At 36.5% G+C, this 19,991-nt stretch overlaps 1 protein-coding gene and 1 long non-coding RNA gene across 5 annotated transcripts in view; one reads left to right on the top strand and one right to left on the bottom strand.

Annotated features, from left to right (window-relative positions):
* The window catches only part of LOC127030376 (uncharacterized), a 133,126-nt gene that overhangs the window by 89,793 nt on the left and 23,342 nt on the right, over nt 1–19,991 (bottom strand). The window lies entirely within an intron of this gene.
* Nucleotides 1–19,991, top strand: part of METAP1D (methionyl aminopeptidase type 1D, mitochondrial) — a 61,766-nt gene that overhangs the window by 31,885 nt on the left and 9,890 nt on the right. For 2 of the 3 annotated variants that reach the window (XM_050916726.1, XM_050916727.1), the window contains exons 2-6: nt 4,218–4,387; nt 7,675–7,824; nt 11,713–11,861; nt 12,516–12,558; nt 17,334–17,497. In XM_050916726.1, coding sequence (XP_050772683.1) covers nt 4,218–4,387; nt 7,675–7,824; nt 11,713–11,861; nt 12,516–12,558; nt 17,334–17,497 — 676 coding nt within the window. The remainder of the gene's footprint in view (nt 1–4,217; nt 4,388–7,674; nt 7,825–11,712; nt 11,862–12,515; nt 12,559–17,333; nt 17,498–19,991) is intronic. The other variant, XM_050916728.1, reaches the window with a different exon arrangement.

Raw genomic sequence — 19,991 nt, 5'->3', positions numbered from 1 at the left:
CTTATTAAATCAAACTTCATTCTTTCTTTTAAAAATCAAAACTGGCAGAAGAAGGAAAATTATGTACCAAGGTTAAAATTATCTGATAGAGCAAATAAAAAATTTTAAATGTGAATTTCCCCCCAACCTCATGTATATTTCATGTAAATCACCAAACTCCATTTTGAATTCAGATGAACTAATGCCCAGTATTTGAAAATAGACTAGCAAAGCACTGGTTTTGATGTTGGTAATTGCAAATTATTTTGTGTTATGCAAGACTCACTTCACCAAGAATTAATTGCCTATATTTGTTAAATCAATTGGATGTTAATTCTGATATCCCATAAATATTTTTGCTGGTAAACTTCTGTAGTCTACTGATACTTACAATAGTTGAAAAGATTCTAATATATATATGGTGTGTCTATCTTTTTAAAGGTACGTTTTAGTTGTAGAGTAGAACCAGAGTGAAGCTTATGCTGTAGTAATTTTTCTGCTTCTTAATTGGTACATTTGAAATCTTGGGTTAAACAAGTATTAAAAAACTTGATGTGAAAGTATTGGTACTCAGATCTGTTCAATAATGTAGACTTATGGTTTTGATGTTGGTAGGCCACAGTCATTGAAACATACAGCATTTATTCTTTCTACTATTAAATAAGGAACATTTTAAAAGCAGTCATTTGACAGTTCATTCCCGACCTCTCGCTTAAAAATACTTGTTGACCAGAAGAAAAATTACATTTAAATTACTAAAATCAACTTAATTAAGGGTCATTAATAGAGGTACATATAAAAAACCTCACTACTCAGTGGGTGAGATAGGAGCATTTCATTATATGGTGTAGCATGCATGAACAGATAACAATTAAAATAGACCTGGAGTAAAAGGCTAATAAATATGGGGCACATTGTGCTGCAAAATTAGTCACTTAAAATGCTTCCCTCCCATCATCATACTGATTTCTGTATTCAACCTGTCTGGCTGAATCAGTTAAAAGAAATCAAATGTAGTTTCCATAAAAGATAATTTCATATGGTAAATTGCAATAACTCACAGTGCATATTTATATTATTAATACAAATTAAAGCATGGAAGATATGCTGGGGGATCCAGCAGCTTCCAAAGACATACATACATACAAGCTGCACAGTGTGATTCACCGTGGAGTCAAAGAAGCAGTTGTCTATAATTTTCTGTGTTCAGCACAAATCATGTGCTGATAATAAGTCTCCTTATTGCAGCTGATAGTAAATATTCTGTTATTCATGGCAAATAACACAGATTTAGTATTGAGGGAAAAGAAACCCTGTAAATAGTCAACATTACACCCTTGCTATGATGATCTCTGTGTTACTAGGCTACTGCTTTCTCACTCTGAGATCTCCCAGATGTTTATAATTCCCACTGAAAACATCATAGACTCTACATTTATAAAATTATATCTTTTAAGAATTAATATACACACTTAGGTCCCAAAACAGCTTAACAAAGAAAATGCACTGTGAACTGTAGAATAATAGAAGTAAACAGGACTCTGACAGACAGCAGCTTCCATGTGTGTCAGCGGCTCTGGGAGTCTGTGAACAAGAGTTATGGAACACAGCCAGTTGTTCTTGTGTCTAGTGATTGATGATGTTGGTGTATCAAATTAGCTGTGAATAGGGAACCTTAAAAATTAAGAGTAGTTGTAGAGACACTAAAAATGCATTCTTTATAAAGGAAGCATGGTGACAGTAACTAGATATTTTCTCCCCTAAACAAATACTGTGCATTATTTTTGTAATGCCATTCCATTTTTTTTAAGAAATCTTAGAAGAAAATATTTTAATATTACATTTACTCCTTTAAATAAAGGTTTCGTTGTTCTATCTTTGTATTTCGTGCCAGTTTATTTTAGGGCTCTTGTAATGCACTAATGGCATTCATTTGGTTTATGCATTTCACCACTGCAAGTAAAAAAAAAAAAGTTCTGGTTTGTAATGAATAGTTAGTAGAACAACAATGCATTAAAGTACCTTATTATCCTGTTATTTTGTGACAACACCTATAGTATGTCTTTTATGGGACAGAGGTAAAAATTTCACTCTAAATAAAGAGGTATCCTTTTGATTTTGGGGTTGTTGATAGGAGTGCACCTCTGAATATAAATTGATTTGATGTATTTCAGAGCATGCATTTGTAACGTTTAGAGTTCTATTGTCAAATAAATGAGAAGTGCACTTGCATCTTTTTTCCCCAATTAAGCTTTTATGTGGCAGGACAGGTGCATTGGCAGCATGCCATTCATGAAGGAGAGCATCTGAAATGCACATTCTCATCCTGATATCTGGGTGGACTCTAGCTGATCACATCAATGAGGGTGGATTTTAAATGTCTTGGAAAATTATTATGCTTGTATAAAACTGCACAGAAAGAGCCCTTATTTGTGCTAGGAGCAAGATACCTTCATTACGCTCCATAGAAGAACTATCTTATTGTGGTCTGATCACACTGATCACACATAGTAGACTCATTGCTGCTACTTCTGATGACCTAAATGTTGCTGCTTCTGCAGACTCTGCACTTAGTGCCACTGGAAAATGATGCAAGTTGGGCCAGTGAGTTGTGTGTTTGGCTCTTTGAGGATGAACTCTGTGTGTCAACTGGTAGGCTGGGTTAAATGGTCCAGCAAGTGAAAAAAAAAAAGCCAGCAGGTTTTTCTCTCTTAGGTACCATTCTTGGAATCCAAGGTACACAGCCAATAAAACCTAAAAGCATTTTACATAAACAAAAAAGCAAACAGAATGAACCCAGCTTGGGATACAACCCAGCCACCTAAAAACTGTGAAGCTCTGCCTTTTCAGAGGCTTCTCTATGCTCTGACGATTGTGGAACAACTTTTACAGAATTCCCTGGCTTTCCTCTGAGAGCCTGATTTGAACCTTCAGCCCGCAATGCTACTTCATTACTTCACCCTATACCCCTGTGGGAGATCTAAACAGGAAGTAGAAGCCTGTTACTAATGAATGAGGCCTCTGCACCCCTTCAGGGTGCTATAAAGATATGAACAATATTAATTAACCTTGTCACTTGTCATTAAGAGCCTTTCTGTGGCAGAGCTTATTTAGTAATTCCATGTGTTCCATACTTTTGGGCTCCTGAAAGAGTGTGCTACTATTCCTCTACTTCACATATACCATGGAACACTGTAAAAAGGCTATCTAAGAAGCCAAACATAAATGTAGAGTGAAATTTCCGTGCACTGGCCACAATAAGTGCATTTGAAGGGGAGGTAGAACAAAACTGCATGCATCCCTGTTATGGAATATGGCTATTGTCTAAGAAAAATAAATAATTTTAATTGGGACATTTAAAACTAGATTATACAAGACAATAGGAAATGTGCAGTAGGGGAAATTAGTGCATTGACAAGGAGTTGAACTATATGATTCAAGAGATTTTCCATCACTAATTTCTCTGAATCTAACAGGAATAGTTAGCTCAGGTTTAAAAAACAAAACAAAAAATACTGCCCCTTTATTGTGAAGTCATTGTCTGTGGTGGTTCTCTGCCACATCAATGTTGCTAGTGTATTTGTGTATATATGACACCTTTCAAGATCAATTAATTTACTATGTGAAATTTACTCCATAGTGCTTCCAGACATTCTTGTATGAGTTATTGAATGTTTAATGGCAAAGTACACTGAACCAGCCTGTTGGTTAACTCTGATGCAGACACAATCCAAACCAGAACACAAATGGAAAAATTGTATGTACTATCATCTCTACATCCTTTCCTCTCCCCTGACTTCTAGATACTGTCCCTTGTTTTATTGTTGCTCCAAGCATTGGCCTGTCCAGACTAGTAATTCAGATAATTGAGAACAGTGCCCAGTTATAGGGTCAATTCTATTTCTTGATGCTCTGGGGATTTATACAACTTTCTCATTCATCGCACCAAAATAGATCTGGAATTTTGCTAGATAAGGCTTTAATATGTGGTTTTGTTCTCAGTGCTTCTGAATGTTAACACACCTTTTTTCATTATGTAAGATTTATATAAAACTACAGATAAGTAATAAATATGTTAGCAAATTCATAATTAACTTGGTGAACTGGAGCTTGCTATTGTATACAATCTACTTATCTTTTTTATCTAGGGTATTTTCTTTGGCATAGTCACCACTTAGTAATTTGGTAGTAATAAAAAGACTTCTTGAACCATTTTTAAAAAACATTTCTATTCACAGGGTGTGTGACTCACTGCGGTGGAGTTTTCTCTTCAATGGTCAATCATATCTGCTTACACAAGCAGTCAAGCAGTCAACAAAGAAGATATTTCTTTTTCCAGAGACAAAGAAATACTGCTTACAGTATAGTTTGGCCAGCTAAGGTTTCTTTAGCTCACCCAGTTCCTAAGGTACTGTAATTTCTATTAGTTGATCCTTTTTCTAGTCATTATAAAGATTGACTGCACCAGTGATCAAGTACATTCATCCTCTGACAGCTGGGAGTCTGAATCATGGTCTTGTTGGTTTGGGATTTGAAATAGGAACAGTGATGTCAGAAGTTTTCAGCTCCCTGACATGCTAAACAGAGTAGTGTAAATACCCCATTAGGGAGTTTAAAACTGTCAGTCCTTCATATATTATGTTTGTTACTGTAAATGATCACCTTATAACATTTAATGCTTCTAGATTCAAATTCTTCCTTTGGCTTTGGGCAGTGGTAGCTTTAGGCATACAAAGCAATTGCCTAACTCCCAGGCAGCTCGGGGGCCCTGATTTACTTTTACCCCCAAAATACCATGCCTCTAATTTAATATGGAGTTTTTAACCAGTGTATTAGTATGTGCTGTGTTGGTGTATTTTTTGGTTTGTGAAAATAATGCAATTAATATTTTTAGGGAGTGGGTGAAGGAGATAAGGGGGGAGGAAAAATATTCCTCTTTAGGGCCCGCAGTGGGTTAGCAGCACCTCTGATACAAGCAGATAGTTCCAGCTGAAGTCAACACGAGATGCACATGCTCATCTGAGGAAAAAAATGTCGCCCTTTCAATGTAAATTTCTATTACATTAAGTCTCAAACATTTACATCCTCCTGCAGTTTTGGTGATTTGGTGATTTCAGTCTTAGATGAAAGCATACATCAAAATGTCAGCCAGCTGCCCTGCTATGTAACTTATGAACTAACCTTTGCTGTCATTGACTAAATGTTGTTTTTTGGAAAATACATTTTTGTCTGTTTTTGAATCCATTATGACTTTATTTAGAGCTGTTCTAACAGGTGTGCTATTGCGCTTTCTCTGGTTCTGCTTTAATTGCAGTATGTACTTTGGCTGTTTCATACCCTTTATTTAATGAAAATAATTTTGGATAGTATTTTATAGTGATGTGTATAAGTAGTTTTTTATTTCTTCTACTAGAAAGTAGATGTCTAATACAAAATATGAAATATGTACATTATCCTATGGTCATAGTAAAAAAGAATGATATGGAAGGAATAAATTGAGGACGCTTACTATAGAGTTCTTAAGCCTAAAACATTATAGAAGCTTTGGATACACAATGAATATAGGACCAAGACACTTTATGTTTTCAAAGATTAGAAAAATGGTTGTAGTACTTGCAAACATGTTGTATCTTTAGATATTTCTTGCAGGATGAATACAAAAAAATAAACTGTCATGTTGAAAACTAATCTTCACAAGTAGCAATGCTCATGTCTAATAATCTGTTCATTTTTCATCTGCCTACAGAATTACAATTTAACTAGGATATATGAATAATTTAGGAAGTATCTAAATAATGAGGGAAATTTATTACAGGAATATATATAATTCGGGGGACATTTTTTCTACAGAATATCCTAGAAATAATATTTATATTAAAAATGTCTTGAATTTTACAGATTTTTTTAGGAAAGGAGAAATGGTGAGATAAATATCTACAGCTATACCATCTTGAACTGCTATCTCATCATATCTCACAAGCTAAACAGTGTCAAGTCTAAGCAGTTATTGGATGAGTGTTCTCCAAGGGAAAACTCAGAGTGCTCCAGGGCATGGAGCTGGTAATTTAGGAGGTGGGATTTTCCCTCTAATTCAGAAATAAATTAATGTCCTAGTCTGGTGTGAACAGGTTCTATGCTGCTGGGGGTGCTATGTGTCTGAATGAGATGTAAACCTAAAGTCCTGATGGCTTGGGATCATTAAAGATCCTATGACACTTTCTGTAAGCATTGGGAAGGCCAAACACCAGTTGGGGTAACTATAGTCTACCTACTTAAAGGCCCCCTATAGAGTTAATTGGATACGCCATTCTTTTTCACTTCCTACACTAAAATGTTGTGTTGTCTTGCTGTGTGCTGTTTAAACAGCTGCTGTGTAACTATCGTACAGCCTGGGTTCTATGTCCATTTAATCCTGTGTGCATTATGGGCTTGATCCCGTTTCCACTAAAATCAGTTGTAAAACTCTTGCAATGACTTGACAGGCCCTTTGTAATAGGTGAAGTGATAATTATGTATAGCTTGTAAATATTCTGGAATCCTTAGGAGGATTAAATGTGCTTCTATATATGTGTAAGATATTATTTTTGTTGTTACTATATATTTGTCTTAGAATTACAATAGTTTAAAAAAATAAAAAAATAAATAGAATTTTACATGCACGAGGCCTGAGACCTTTTCATTAAATAAAAATATATTTATTATAGTTTTCCTTGAAAGACAGTGAATTAGGACATGGTTGTACAGTTGGGTTATTGCTGATTATGTACTATATGAATCTTATGATTTTTAAAACAAACTTGGTATTTGTGGATAATCTAAGCACTATACCCAGATGAACAGACACTCTTTTCCTAACCTGTGTATTATATATTTTTATTAACATTAGCTTTAATAAAAAAAATTAAATCTGTTAAAAAGAAAAATGTGTGTGCAACATAATAGATATGGATAAGATTAAAAGACTAGGTGGGTGAGGTAATATCCTTTATTAGACTGACTTCTGTTGGTGAGAGAGAACGGAAGTTGGTCGAATAAAAGATATTACCTCACCCACTTTGTCTCTCATTCGTATCTACCCATCTAATTCATATCTATTATGCTGCACATACATTTTTCTTTTTATAATACTGTACACCCGTATCCGAATTCACCTTGTGTCTCATATCCTATGACTGACATGACTGCAACTACACTTCATACATGAATGAGGTTGACAGCTAGAAATACTGAGATTCTTAATCAGACAAAATTCCCATTGAAGTTAATGGAAACTTTGAGTAAAAGCTCAGGACTTTCCTCTACTACTGTACATATATGTGTTCAGTGTGAGTGTTTGTAATGGACTTCTATATAAAATTTACCTTTATTGAAAAATAAAATAATAAGCTTTTAAGTCTTCCTCTGATAGTTTTAAAGCTCACAACTATTTGGATTGAAAGACTTCTGCAATATCTTGGATTTCAGTACTGTATGGTTAACGCACTATTTAAGTCAATAGTAACAGGCAATGTTAAGTTCAAAAGGGCATTGGAAGAAATACTGAGGCAGCCTTGAGGGCTTGCCCTGGTGGCTTAGGAAGGTCAATACTATGACAGAAAGGGCAAACTGCCATGAAGCAGGAGGCACTCTCTGAGAAAATGATCCCATTGTCATGCTCAGTTTTCTGATCTTCATTTTCAATCCTTCTTCTCCAAGCACATAAAGAAGCCAGACTATGTGACGACAGGCATTGTACCAGACTGGGGAGACTACATAGAAATTAAGAATGAAGATCAGATTCAAGGGCTTCGTCAGGCTTGTCAACTGGCCTGTCATATTCTGCTTCTAGCTGGAAAGAGTTTAAAGGTAACAGTCACATGCGGTCCTGTAACAACTTGGATGTTTTCTGTGCTTTGTTTTTGTTTTTATTTAATGTACATCTAACTTGCTATTAAAGTACATACTGAATAAAGGGGGGTTATTAATTTTTTAATGGTTTTTTTGCTGTATAACATACCTGTTTAATTTCTTTTATTATTTAAATCTGTGGGGGGGAGGGTGATTACATTTATCAGGGATAAAAAGAAAATTGAGCTCTTACCGGTATGGGACCGGCTCTGCCTCCTCAGGCGGAAGGGTTGGGGCTGGGGCTGCCTGGCCTGCGCCACCTGGGGCTCCAGCGGCGATTTAAAGGTCCTGGGGCTCCGGCTGCACAGCAGCAGCAGCCAGTGCCCCAGGCCCTTTTAAATCACGGCCCTGAGGCAGCTACTTCTATTGCCCCCCATTGGCAGCTGGGGTGGGGGGCAAAAGGGGCAACGACATTAAAGCGCTGCCGCGACAGCACTTCAAGCAGGGTCCTTTGCCGTGGCAGCACTTCAACGTCACTGCCCCTTTTGCACCCTCCCATTGCAACCCTGCTGGTAGGGACCTGGCAGGACCGCCAATGGGGGGCGCAAAAAGAGTAGCGACGTTAAAGCGCTGCCGCAGCTGCGCTTTACGCTCAGCGGTATGGGCTGGTACTGGTGACTACTTTTTACCGATATGCTGTACCGCCCCGTACCGCCTTACTTTCACCGCTGACGTTTACTCAGTGTTAGAAGTATAATCCTTTCAGGTCTGCATTCTGACCTGCCAAGTTGCATGGGTTTGTCATAAGGCGCTTGGGATTCTATATGATTTTGTGACACAGCAAATCCTGTGATTCACACTTTCTGCTTTCCAGCTCTACTTTTCCATAAATCTGATGGATCGGGCTGTTCCTTCCATTCCGCTGCTCCTTCTCCTCTGGCCAATTGATCAGACAAACTACAGAACCACTGTTAAAGGGTGCAGCTGCAAAATTCCATGCCTCTTGCCAGAGTGCACTGATAAGGAAAACGCTTGGTTTTGCAATAATGTTTTCTACAGAACACTTTTGTGGGATGCCCCCCACATAATAAAGGGGAACCTCCTTAAAGTCTTTGCAGATGGAAAAATGCTTTGGTAGCTTCCCCCTTTCTCTCATGATTAACATACAAGACAGGGTGAAATATGTTGTATAGTTAGTAGATGTGAGTGTGGCGATATAAAAGGGGTGTTCAGAGCATGTGGAGGTACAAAATATATTTTATCAAAAAAGACACTGAGAAAAGATTAATAATGCACAGTTAAGCACTCAAAAGTTAGAAAATGACAAAATTATGTACTCCTTTCTCCTCATGGATATGCATTATAATACAGCTTTTAATTACATGATCATTGCATACTATTTCTGTAACGACAGTGTATAATATCTTATTTTTCTGCAACGTTAAGTGCATGTGTAGCATTTTTTCATTATTTATACTTACATTAATTTCATCACTGTAATCTTCCTGAATATCTTTATTAATTAAAAATGTTTATATTAATACTACTCTTAGTTCAGTGCTTTCAACCTGAAATTTTTTGTCAGAATTCATCTACTGTACATTTGCTTTTCAACCGTCAATACAGCTTTCCTTGGGGGTAGTTCAGGAGATGATGCAGCAAATAATAAAAGTAACTTTCACCTTGATCCTGCAAACACTTGTGGGTGTTTTTAACTTCTTCCATGTGAGTAATCCCGTTGACTTCAGTTGAATGGCTCATATGTATGTTAAGCCCATGGATAAGTGTTTGCAGAATCAGGGACTTAGCACCAAACTTACTTGGACTGTAAATGACAGCAGTTTCTCACTATTACTCTTTGATGTTGTTATATTAATGTGTAGTGCTCTGTGTAAGCGTAGCTTATGGTGTACTTTTCATATTGATTATTCTTGTTGGCTTGTATGTACAAAGTGATAGGAGATGCCATGGTGTGTGTGTTACATTTTGTGTGGGGAGCATATTTTGAGAAATAGTATGTTACTATGTAAATTAAAGGCTATATTGTAATGCATACACATGGGGGTCAGAATTAAGGCTGAATGTATGGTCTTAATTTTGTAATTTCCTGACATTTTTGCGCTTAACCGTGCAATCATAACATGTTATTGACATTATATTTGATGGAATTTTGTAGTGTTTTTTGGAAAGAAAAATCAAATTCTACAAAATGGAACTATGTGGCAAGAAACCACCAGAATACCCTATCCCGTGTAGCAGAAATGGTCCACCAGAAGATGCTGTTACTGCCCCTCAGACAGTATTTTCAATTAAAGCAAAATTGACTGCTTTGTGGAGTGGTGGCGAAAGGCTCTTTGGGACACATAAGCCCCACTCCCACGCTACGCAGGAGATCTGCCCACTGAATGGCCATGCACAGGTGCCCATGTACTCTTTGGGCACCACAGAAAGGAGCTGGGCACCAACTGGTACAGAAGGCCCATGCTGCGTGTGCACCAAAGGTGTGATGCAGGTGACACAGGATGGTAGCTATGGATCTGTGTTTGATCTGTGTGGCCCTAGTACCCAATACAGTCTGTGTGCAGGGGCTGTGACTACTGTTCCAGCACACAGGTTGGAATAGTTGCTGTGGGATAGGGGAGCAACACAGCATCCTGTACCCTGCCCTTGGGGGGGAGAGGATGGAGGGGGGCAATAGTTTTCACCTGACCAACCACAAGTTCATCATTAATAAAGTAAGGGGTCCACAACAGCCCTTATTCCTTTATTCCTTGCATGCTATGTACACTGCCTCATTCACGAAGCATAATGGCTAAATCTTTCACTGCACAGCTAGGAAAGCCATGAACGCTTGCACCACAGCCTGCCTTTATTCCAAATGATACTAAAACGTACTCAAAAATCGTAGCCACTGTAGTGCATATGTGCGAAGTGTGATTTTCAAAGGCTTAAAACTCATTCAAATCAAGACTAATTTTCACAGGAACACTCCAAGGTACTTCTTCTCAATGAGGGAGGTTTCTCTACCAAATTTCAACTTTCATCTTGAACCATTTCAGAGCTAAAGCTGATCCAAAAGAAAAGCTGGAATAATAATATTTAAAGTGTGAGGCCTTTTTTCACAAGTCAAAAATGGCTAAACCATTTCTGTTAATCTTGCCAAAAAAAAAATCACCTTCAGAAAGGAATTGAGTATAGGAAATTTCAGTCAAAAAGTAAGTGTTTTTGAAAATTGTAGGTCACTGAAATAAGGGGGCTAGAATGGAAATTCTAATGCAGATTTCACTGTTAAAGTCACTGCTGTGCCAGTGTAATACAAACAGCTCCCATGTGTGAAACCAAATATTAAACTTATGTATAAATGAATTAAAATGGTTTCAAAAGTAATTTGAAGGAAAAATAATTGACAACAATATGACCGTAATCTTATTTGCAAGTCATAAGAATTAAGGATTTATCTACAAATGGCTGCAAATGTTTTAAAAGGTTGAAAGCATTAAATGCAATATTGTAAGTACAAACTGAAGCTATTTTTAATTATGTAAGGGGAATGGAAAGAGAGAGGAAGGAAGTCTAAAAAACCACACTTCTATAGCAGCTACTGAAAAGAGAGGCCAGTAGAAAATGGTGGCCTTGAGAAGGCAAATGTGGATAAAGAAAGAAAGTAGACAGTATTTTCAGTTTTCTCAAAGCCTTTAAGTGCTCTCTTTACTACATGCTTGATTTCTCTCTAAATAAAACATAAAGTATCTATGAAGTATATCAAACAGTTTAGTGTTTTGTATCAAAGCATTTGATTTGTATCATCCTAGATTTCACTGAAGTGCATGACTGTGATCACATTCAGTAAATAAGAGAAAATGCCTTTAATGTTTTTTTCAGCACAATTTTTATTTTATATTTTAGGTTGGCATGACAACCGAAGAAATAGATTCCATTGTTCATCATGAAATAATCAGACAAAATGCCTATCCTTCACCTCTAGGCTATGGAGGTTTTCCCAAATCGGTTTGTACCTCTGTGAACAACGTGGTATGTCATGGTATTCCTGACAGGTATTCTCATAATAACACTCTTAATGTTACGTTAATGTTCATAACTTAGAGGTTAATATTAAACATGTTTCAGTTTATCTAAAAAACACCAATAAACCTATTGCAGCTGCATAGCATGCTACAATACTGTGTTGATGGGCACTTTGGAAGTTTGTTTAATAAAAATAAAAACATAATCGACTGTTTGTCGTGACACTCATAAATTGTGGTGTAATGCCTCCAGAGTTTACAGTCTGAAAAAATACAATACAGTAAATGCTTCTAATTTTTCAGCAAAATACATGTAGTTTAAGGAATTGAGGACATTTGAATTGATGTAAATTTTTATTATTAGCAATACACTAGGCTGCTCACAAAGTAAAATCAGTTCACTATAAATCAGAGTAAGCATGGTGGTAGATTTTCAGACACTGATAATGTTTTCTGTCAGTTGTTTGTCATTACATTATATGCATCTGCACTTGTTCTTTAAGTAGCAAGAGCTGAAGATTAGAAAAGATTATTCCATTTGTCTCCATCCTCCTCCACCAAAAAAATCTTCTTCCCTCTCCACCCCTAGATTTATGTGTGTGTGTCATTAGGTGTTCGTTCTTATATTCTCTTTGTTAAGAACTGTCTGTCACCGTTATTTTTTTTTGTCTGTTTATGTTTCAGTCGACCTCTTCAGGATGGAGATATTATCAACATTGATGTCACAGTGAGTAATTCATATAAAAAATAGTCTTTGATCAACTTTACAATTGCTAGTAGCAACAGGAAGAGCAGTAGATTGAAAATGTGGAATGCACAGATGGATGTGCTGTTTATTTCTAAGCCAGGGCACAAGCAGCTGGTTTCCTTTTTTGTTTTTAACTCTGTGTTTATTCCAACTAGACCCAGGCCTGACTTGAATTTAGGGCTGGAATCAGATGCACTGAGATCAATGTTGGCCTAAGTGAAATGTCAACCCAATCCTGCTATGTGTCATGTTTTTGAGAAGGTGTAATTGTTATTGATCCACTGTGTAGTTAATGCAGAGCACCACAGTACTGGGCAGCAGCTGAAGACAGATATGTATGAGATGAGCTAACATGAAGAAAGCCAGCATTTTTCCTTCACTCTGCCAAGATTGATCTTCCTCTTCCTGCTGATTTTGAGTGGGGCCTGTCATTATCTTACTCTGTCATTAGAGGCTACATTGGCCTGTGTATGTCAGTCTATTTGGACAGCAACTCTTTTGCTAGCAGTGTTCCCTACATTTATTAAAATCCCTGAAGGTAGTGTTGTGTTCCATTTCTGGTATAAGAGCCTTGAACCCTTTACTCACAAACAGATAGTGTGATATAACCATTGACTTAACATTTTCACAGGATGATCACTTATAACATTTAAATATAGGCTGACCAAATTAGCATTGGAACAAGAAAGTATGGAAACAGAAAACCAAAGTGTGATGCTTTTTGGTATTTTCATTTATTGAAATGGGGATTAATCATGCCTTGTGGTTCTTATTTTTGTCCCCCTGCGGTAAGTTTCCCCAAAGCTTTGGCAATTTATTTCTAGTGTATACACAAATGTATTCCTGAATTCTAAACATTAGTTTACAATAATAAATGGTATAGAATAAAGATACGTTTTGTAAGGGAAAGTGTTTTAACCATTAAAGAATTTCCTGATACACTTGTCTGTACCGATAGTTTGATATTTGCTTACCATGGGCCAAATTCACCTCTGGCATAAGTGGGAGTAGCTCTAAAGTGCCATAACTCTGACCTCGCATTTAAAGCTTTTTAGATAGCTCTTTACATTATATTTAGTCAACTTGAACTTTTGCCCCATTATACCATTCACTTGTGATCCTGTGCTGGGTTTTTTAACTTATTTTACTGCATTCCACCTTACTGTACACTTTCTAGCTGTAGGTATTTGTTCTATTTGATTTACATAGAATGATCTGTATCCTTCAAAATATATTTTTGGCCCTAATCCTTGGCTGGTTTGAATTGGTTTGGCTTCACTGACTTTAGTGGAACTATGTCCGTTTACAGCAGCTGAGAGAATCTGACCTCTTCTTTCTTTAAATCAAATCTGGTTTAAAGTTAATTTTGCTTCTTTTTTTTTATTGCTCCCAAAGATAACATTAGCTCCTTAGATTAATAACAAAATTCACATTCATACAGGTATTTTCCACAGTGACTGTGCTAAGCATTTTTACATCTGTTTTTCTTTGCTTTCTCCATTCTTCTTTTCAAATAACATTTGATTATATAAGAGGGGTATTTTTGAAAATACATTGAGTTTTTCTTCTGTTTAACCTCATGAAACAAAATAAATCTTGCAAGTATCCAAGAATATGACAGTTGTGGGAGCAGCATGCATGAGTCTTTGACTTCCTATCTTTGGGGGGGGGATGTGTGTGTGTGTATATTTATCACTGAAAAGAAACACTGTGTTTGGTAATTGCTCATTTCCAATATGTCTAAGAAAAAATATTGCTTTGTAGTGTTTATAATTGACCTATTAGTTTATTTTTAATGAGAAAATCTGGGACATTTCACAGATGGAAACAATTATTATGGACATAACAGTACAGTTAGAGTAGACATTCTACAATAATTTGTTTATGGATGTGTACAGGATCTATAAAATGATTACATAATAATCTGCCAGCTATCAAATGTAAATACTTCACAGTGAGTGCAAATTATCTAGGAATCAAAAATTAAATGTATTTTACACAAGTGGGTTTGTGAAATTTCATAGATGAAATATAAAGGTATTTTGGTGACTTAAATCATGTTGCCTTTAAAATTTCAAAAGAATTATAGAAACAAAAACATTGTGCTTCACCAACATACTACAGCTCTCAACCATCCATTATCAAGTATTGTGTCCTACATCTTAGTTCTAGCACTGGCTGTTATAGAACTACCATATCTTACTTTGTTATTGTAATTTATTAATGTCAAAAATATGTAATTGTGATAAGTGGGCTGTAGTAAACCCTAATTGTATTTAAGAAATTGTTTTGATAGTATTAGATAAATCTTGCTTCATTAATTTAGATGCCAATCCTCCAAGCCCTCAGTGCATGCAGTTCTTATTAAAGTCATGCAGAGCTTGCAGGATCAAACCCACCTCCCCACCAATGTTCTATTACAATTGTGCTCATTTTTCTGACATGGTAATGGTCAGATTTTTTACAGTTTGGTGTCTGATAGATTGAGAGTTGTTCTACTAAAAATGATCTGGTCCAATTAAAAGTGAACCTGCTAGAAAAAAGACTGTCCTGTAACATATAACAACATAATGAAAAGCTGCAGGGATGTTCTTCACTGGCAGAAAAAGGTGTATAACTAAAGTCTTGAGTCCACTCTCATTGGAGCCAGTGAGAGCAGGATGGGGCCTTTTTGCTGAAATTCAACTTTCATTATAACCCAGTTACCACTCACTCATAAGTATATCTACAAAATGTTTCAAGTCTAAACTTGAATATAATATTTTTTGCAGAAAAGTGTGAGAAAAATATAATTAGTAACTTTTTGAGTTTGGGAGCAGGCAAAGAATACTTGGCCATTAAAAAAAGTGTCACAAATTTTCTTGCACAAGTAGCTCACAAGTAACAGAACTTTAAGCATTGAAGTATGTTAGTCTCTGAAGAGTAATGACCTACTAACTGGAGAAAAAAATATTTTATAACACCAAAGTTATATGCAATTAAAATTGTCCTTTACGCATGCACAGAAAAAATAGAATAGTCTTTTAGTTACATTATAGCCTGAAGTACTGTGGAGCTGCAAAACCCTTTTTAATGCCACATTATAAGACTTCACAGTAAAAGAGCAGGGTTTTCCTGTGTTTGTAGAGAAATCTATAGAGTGCTGTAGTTCAAAATTTACATTGCTGCTGAAGAACAGTTAGATAATTGCATAATCAAAAGGTAGAGGTTTTGTGTATCTAACAGAATGTTGCATTTCTGTTGTGTGCAACTTCATAGTGCCAGAGCTACGTTTTTTTCTTTTTTTAAATTAAACCATGGAAATTAAATGCAAAAACCTATGCTAATGCAACGTTACAGTTTGAAACTGGAAGTTAAAAAGTAATGAAGTGAAATGCGCACAACATCAGTGACACTGTACTGGGCTATACTAACAATGAATTTGACCTAAGCTTTTCATAGCTATGTTAGTTTACACACATTACATCTTTGTAGTAGTTTGGATTTCTAATCAGGCTGTCAAATGTATATTTTAAAATTAAATTTGGGTGATATTCACTGTGGTGTGAGGAGCCAATAAAAGGCCTTCCCAGCCACTAACGCCAGGTATAGGGACAGCCTCAGCACCCCCTGTATGCCGTGAATAGGGTCTCTGCACTGCCTAAGACAGTATGTAGGAAGGCATTGAGGTCAGAGAAGCCATGGGATCTACAATCCTGTCAATCCAGTGGCACCAACATACGCTATACAGGCAGGTGGCATGGACAAGCAGCTGAAGCAGCTACTATCCCAGCCCATAGGGTGGTGTAGTATCTCTGAGAGGGCTGTGCTGCACCCCTGCACTCTGGAACTGTTTTGAGAAGTGGATTTTATTCTTCTCAGACCCACTCCCACCTCTTGCACATCTTTGACATAAAGGTCAATTACTCTAAGGCAGGGTTTCTCAAACAAGGGTCGCTGCTTGTGTAGGGAAAGTCCCTGGCGGACTGGGCCGATGTGTTTACCTGCCCCATCCACAGGTCCATCCGATCGCAGCTCCCACTGGCAGCGAATCGCTGCTCCGGGCCAATGGCAGCTGCTGGAAGCGGCGTGGGCCAAGGGACTTACTAGCCGCTGCTTCCAGTTTGAGAAACCCTGCTCTAAGGGCTGGTCTTCACTACAGGGAGGTCACGCTTCTGCAATCAATGCAGCAGGGGTCAATGTAGCGGGTCTAATGAAGACCTGCTAAATTTACAGCAGAGCGCTCTACAGTCAAGCCAGGTATTCCAGCTCCCTGAGAAGATTAAGGTAAGTCGATGAGAGAGTGTCTTCGGTTGACACAGCACAGTGAAGACACCGTGGTAAAAGTTGACCTAAGCTACGTCGACTACAGCTACGTTATTCACATAGCTGGAGTAGTAAAACTTAGTTTGATTTATCCCGGTAGTGAAGACAAGCCCTAATTTCTTGTCGATTGAATGAATGTAATCATTTGTGTATTTGGGGTTCTTAGAACCTTCCATTTTTCCATTTCCAGTATTTGTTCAAATGTTCAGACCTAGACATAAAACTGAAGGGTTTTACATATAATTTGTCATTATAATTGTACCTCAAAGTTACATTTTTTGGTCTCATTTCTAATCTTTTATTTCCTCTACCTTATTTTTACAAATTGAGCTTGAAGGCAATCTAAAAGAAAACCTGTCTGTTAAAATAGATAGATGAATTTAACTAACAGGAGATCTGTTTCTGAATATAAAACAAGAAAATGTCTTTACATTTCTACATGTGTTTAGGTATATTGCAATGGCTACCATGGTGACACTTCTGAAACATTTTTGGTGGGCAATGTGGATAAATCTGGTCAAAAGTTAGTGGAGGTTGCCAGGAAATGTAGAGATGAAGCAATTGCAGCTTGCAAACCAGGGGCTCCCTTCTCTGTAATTGGAAACACAATCAGGTAAGCCTTATACTGACAAGTAAAGGGAGGGCTGGCAAGTGGGACAAAGGTTATTGGTGGTTTGGTATAAAGCTGATGACATGTTTTATGATTCAGAACCATCATTTCAGTCTGATATCAGTATGTGAACTGCCAGGCTATAGTGTTGTTCTTTGGATAAGAAAGATTTTAAAAAGTGAATTACACTGGGGTCAGCAAAGATACCTGTAGAAAGACTCAGATGTTTATCAGACTGCTGTGGTTTTAGATTAAGAGGTGTGATTTGTAGTGTTTTCCATCCATTTTTTTTTTAATATTTTTACCTGAAACATCAGATCTTCAGTAGAATCACTGTAGGAAGATTAAAAACCCACATTCTTTTTGTTGTATAACAAATAATGTTATAAAGGAATTAGTCAACATCAATAAGTCACTATGCTAAAAAAGTATAAAAATATTTAGTTCAGGAAATTCTTACCTTTCAAGCCAGAGTGCACACAAATATCATAAAGGAAAGAACATCTGCTTGAAGAGGTTTTCCTATTTTGTATTTGTTCTTTTATATAAAAGTAATCTTTGCTTTTGTTCTTGTTGGTTTGAATTAAAATATGTCATTTCCTGAATGTATCTAGTTCTTTGAAATTTTTTTCAAATATTTTTTTAAATAGACACATCATATACATTTTCTTAACAGGTACCTCACTGTACTTTTGTGAATATTAATGGATATGACAAACTATTGCATGCATTCTGATTGCTTAAAAGCTGCAAGGCTTAGTCACTTAGAAAAGGTGCTGCCTTTTTTTCTTTGTAAATCTTCAAATACTTTAAGGGGAAAAAAAGAGAGCAGCAAAATATCAGTTAGATATATTTATAGCTTTAAAAATATTGTAACAGAGTCTGAATCAAACTTTAGTAAAACCTCTTTGGGTTATATCTGAGAAGCTTTTATTGAAGACTTTGTACAAAATTGTGTTTTTGACAGTTTTAAATTATAGGCTAACTAGCCTGGGGAAAAAGGATAGTGTCTTTCTGTTCTTTCATAGGAAATGTTGAATCAGACCCCTACTGGGAAAAGAAATTTAATGCATATCTCACTATCTTACTGTCCATGAATATAATAGAAGTGAATTCAAAATGTAGTTTTATTTTTGCAAATGGGATGAGTCGATAGAGGCACCTCATATTTTTGAACACCTAGGGTTCAACAGATTTACTGGTGGTGCTCTTGCATTTTAACAAAATTTATTCTTGAGTAGAAGGGGGCACAGAACACTAGATTCTTATTCAAGCATTCTATCGAGCTCTGCATTCATGGCTGTGTCTAAAGGGCATGTCAGCCTTTGATTCTCTCTGAGAGGTAATTATCCTTTTCCTGTCACGGAACAACAAATGATAGCTAACTACAGAGGCACATTTGCAGTAGTCACATTCATCAACTGCAGAAAAAAATTCAATTTAATTGTGCAACACAGCTGCACATAGGCTTTTTGAGCATTTCTGTTGTTCTCACTGTCTTGCTATTCCTCCCTCCAGATCTATTTTTTAAACTTTTTTTTTCTGGTTATTTTTTCCCCCTTTTTGTCTCTTCTTCCATTTTTACTCTCTGTACTTTCTTGTTAAAGTAATTTTCCTTTGTGGCTCTCATTCTTTTTTCCCCATTGAAGGCTATGAATGTAGAAAATTATCACAATTACTCATATAATTGAGCCTCTTTGTAGCAAGTGCAACTCCAGTAGCCTTTCTCCATCATGAAAATGGTTTCATTATAGGGTTTTTCATATTCTCTGACACCATCTACACAGAGGAACAGGCGTGCAGATGAGATGTACTAGGAACAGGGTAGATCAGTAAGGTCACAGTAGGAATAATTAGCTCTGCTATGGAAAGAGCATCTAGGCCTTTTACTGCTACATAAATGTACTGTCCATGGCTTTTAGTCACAAAAAAACTTACTAACAAATGGAGCTCCCGCCTACTACTTTGAAAAAAAGATTTGTATCAACACTACAATTTTCCATCATTAAGACTAATAACACAGAGCCTAGTGTACATCAAGGGGAATAAAAAGAAAAATCTCACATTCAAGTGGCGGCTGGGTGCTGACCTTTGTTCCCTTTTTTTGTGTTCAACTTAACTCTTCACAAAAAAGAGCCACACGCCACACCAACATGCAGGTGAACTCCAGCTAGTGCTAGCAAAGCATGGCATTCAGTTGGAAAATCTGATAAATCTCCATGCAAGATAATGCATTTCATTACAGATTCACTACATTAATTCTAGCTATATTAAAAAAAAACAGAATTGAAAGTGACATTGGATTTTTCGCTGTGCTGATGCAGAGGTCAGTTTTCTCACAGAGTGTAAATATGTATGCAAAGGCTCCATTGAAAAGCAAATTAATCAGAACTGGTGCGTGTTCAAAACTGCGTACAAAATAACAGATCATTAACTTTTTTTTAAATATTTTATTGTGCAGACTATATTAATGTGCTGTTTTGTTTAAAACTACTCT

The sequence above is a fragment of the Gopherus flavomarginatus genome, chromosome 10 (assembly GCF_025201925.1).
Source record: "Gopherus flavomarginatus isolate rGopFla2 chromosome 10, rGopFla2.mat.asm, whole genome shotgun sequence".
Taxonomy (NCBI): domain Eukaryota; kingdom Metazoa; phylum Chordata; order Testudines; family Testudinidae; genus Gopherus; species Gopherus flavomarginatus.
The sequence above is the reverse complement of the archived record's forward strand: the minus strand, read 5'-3'. Positions and strand labels throughout refer to the sequence as shown.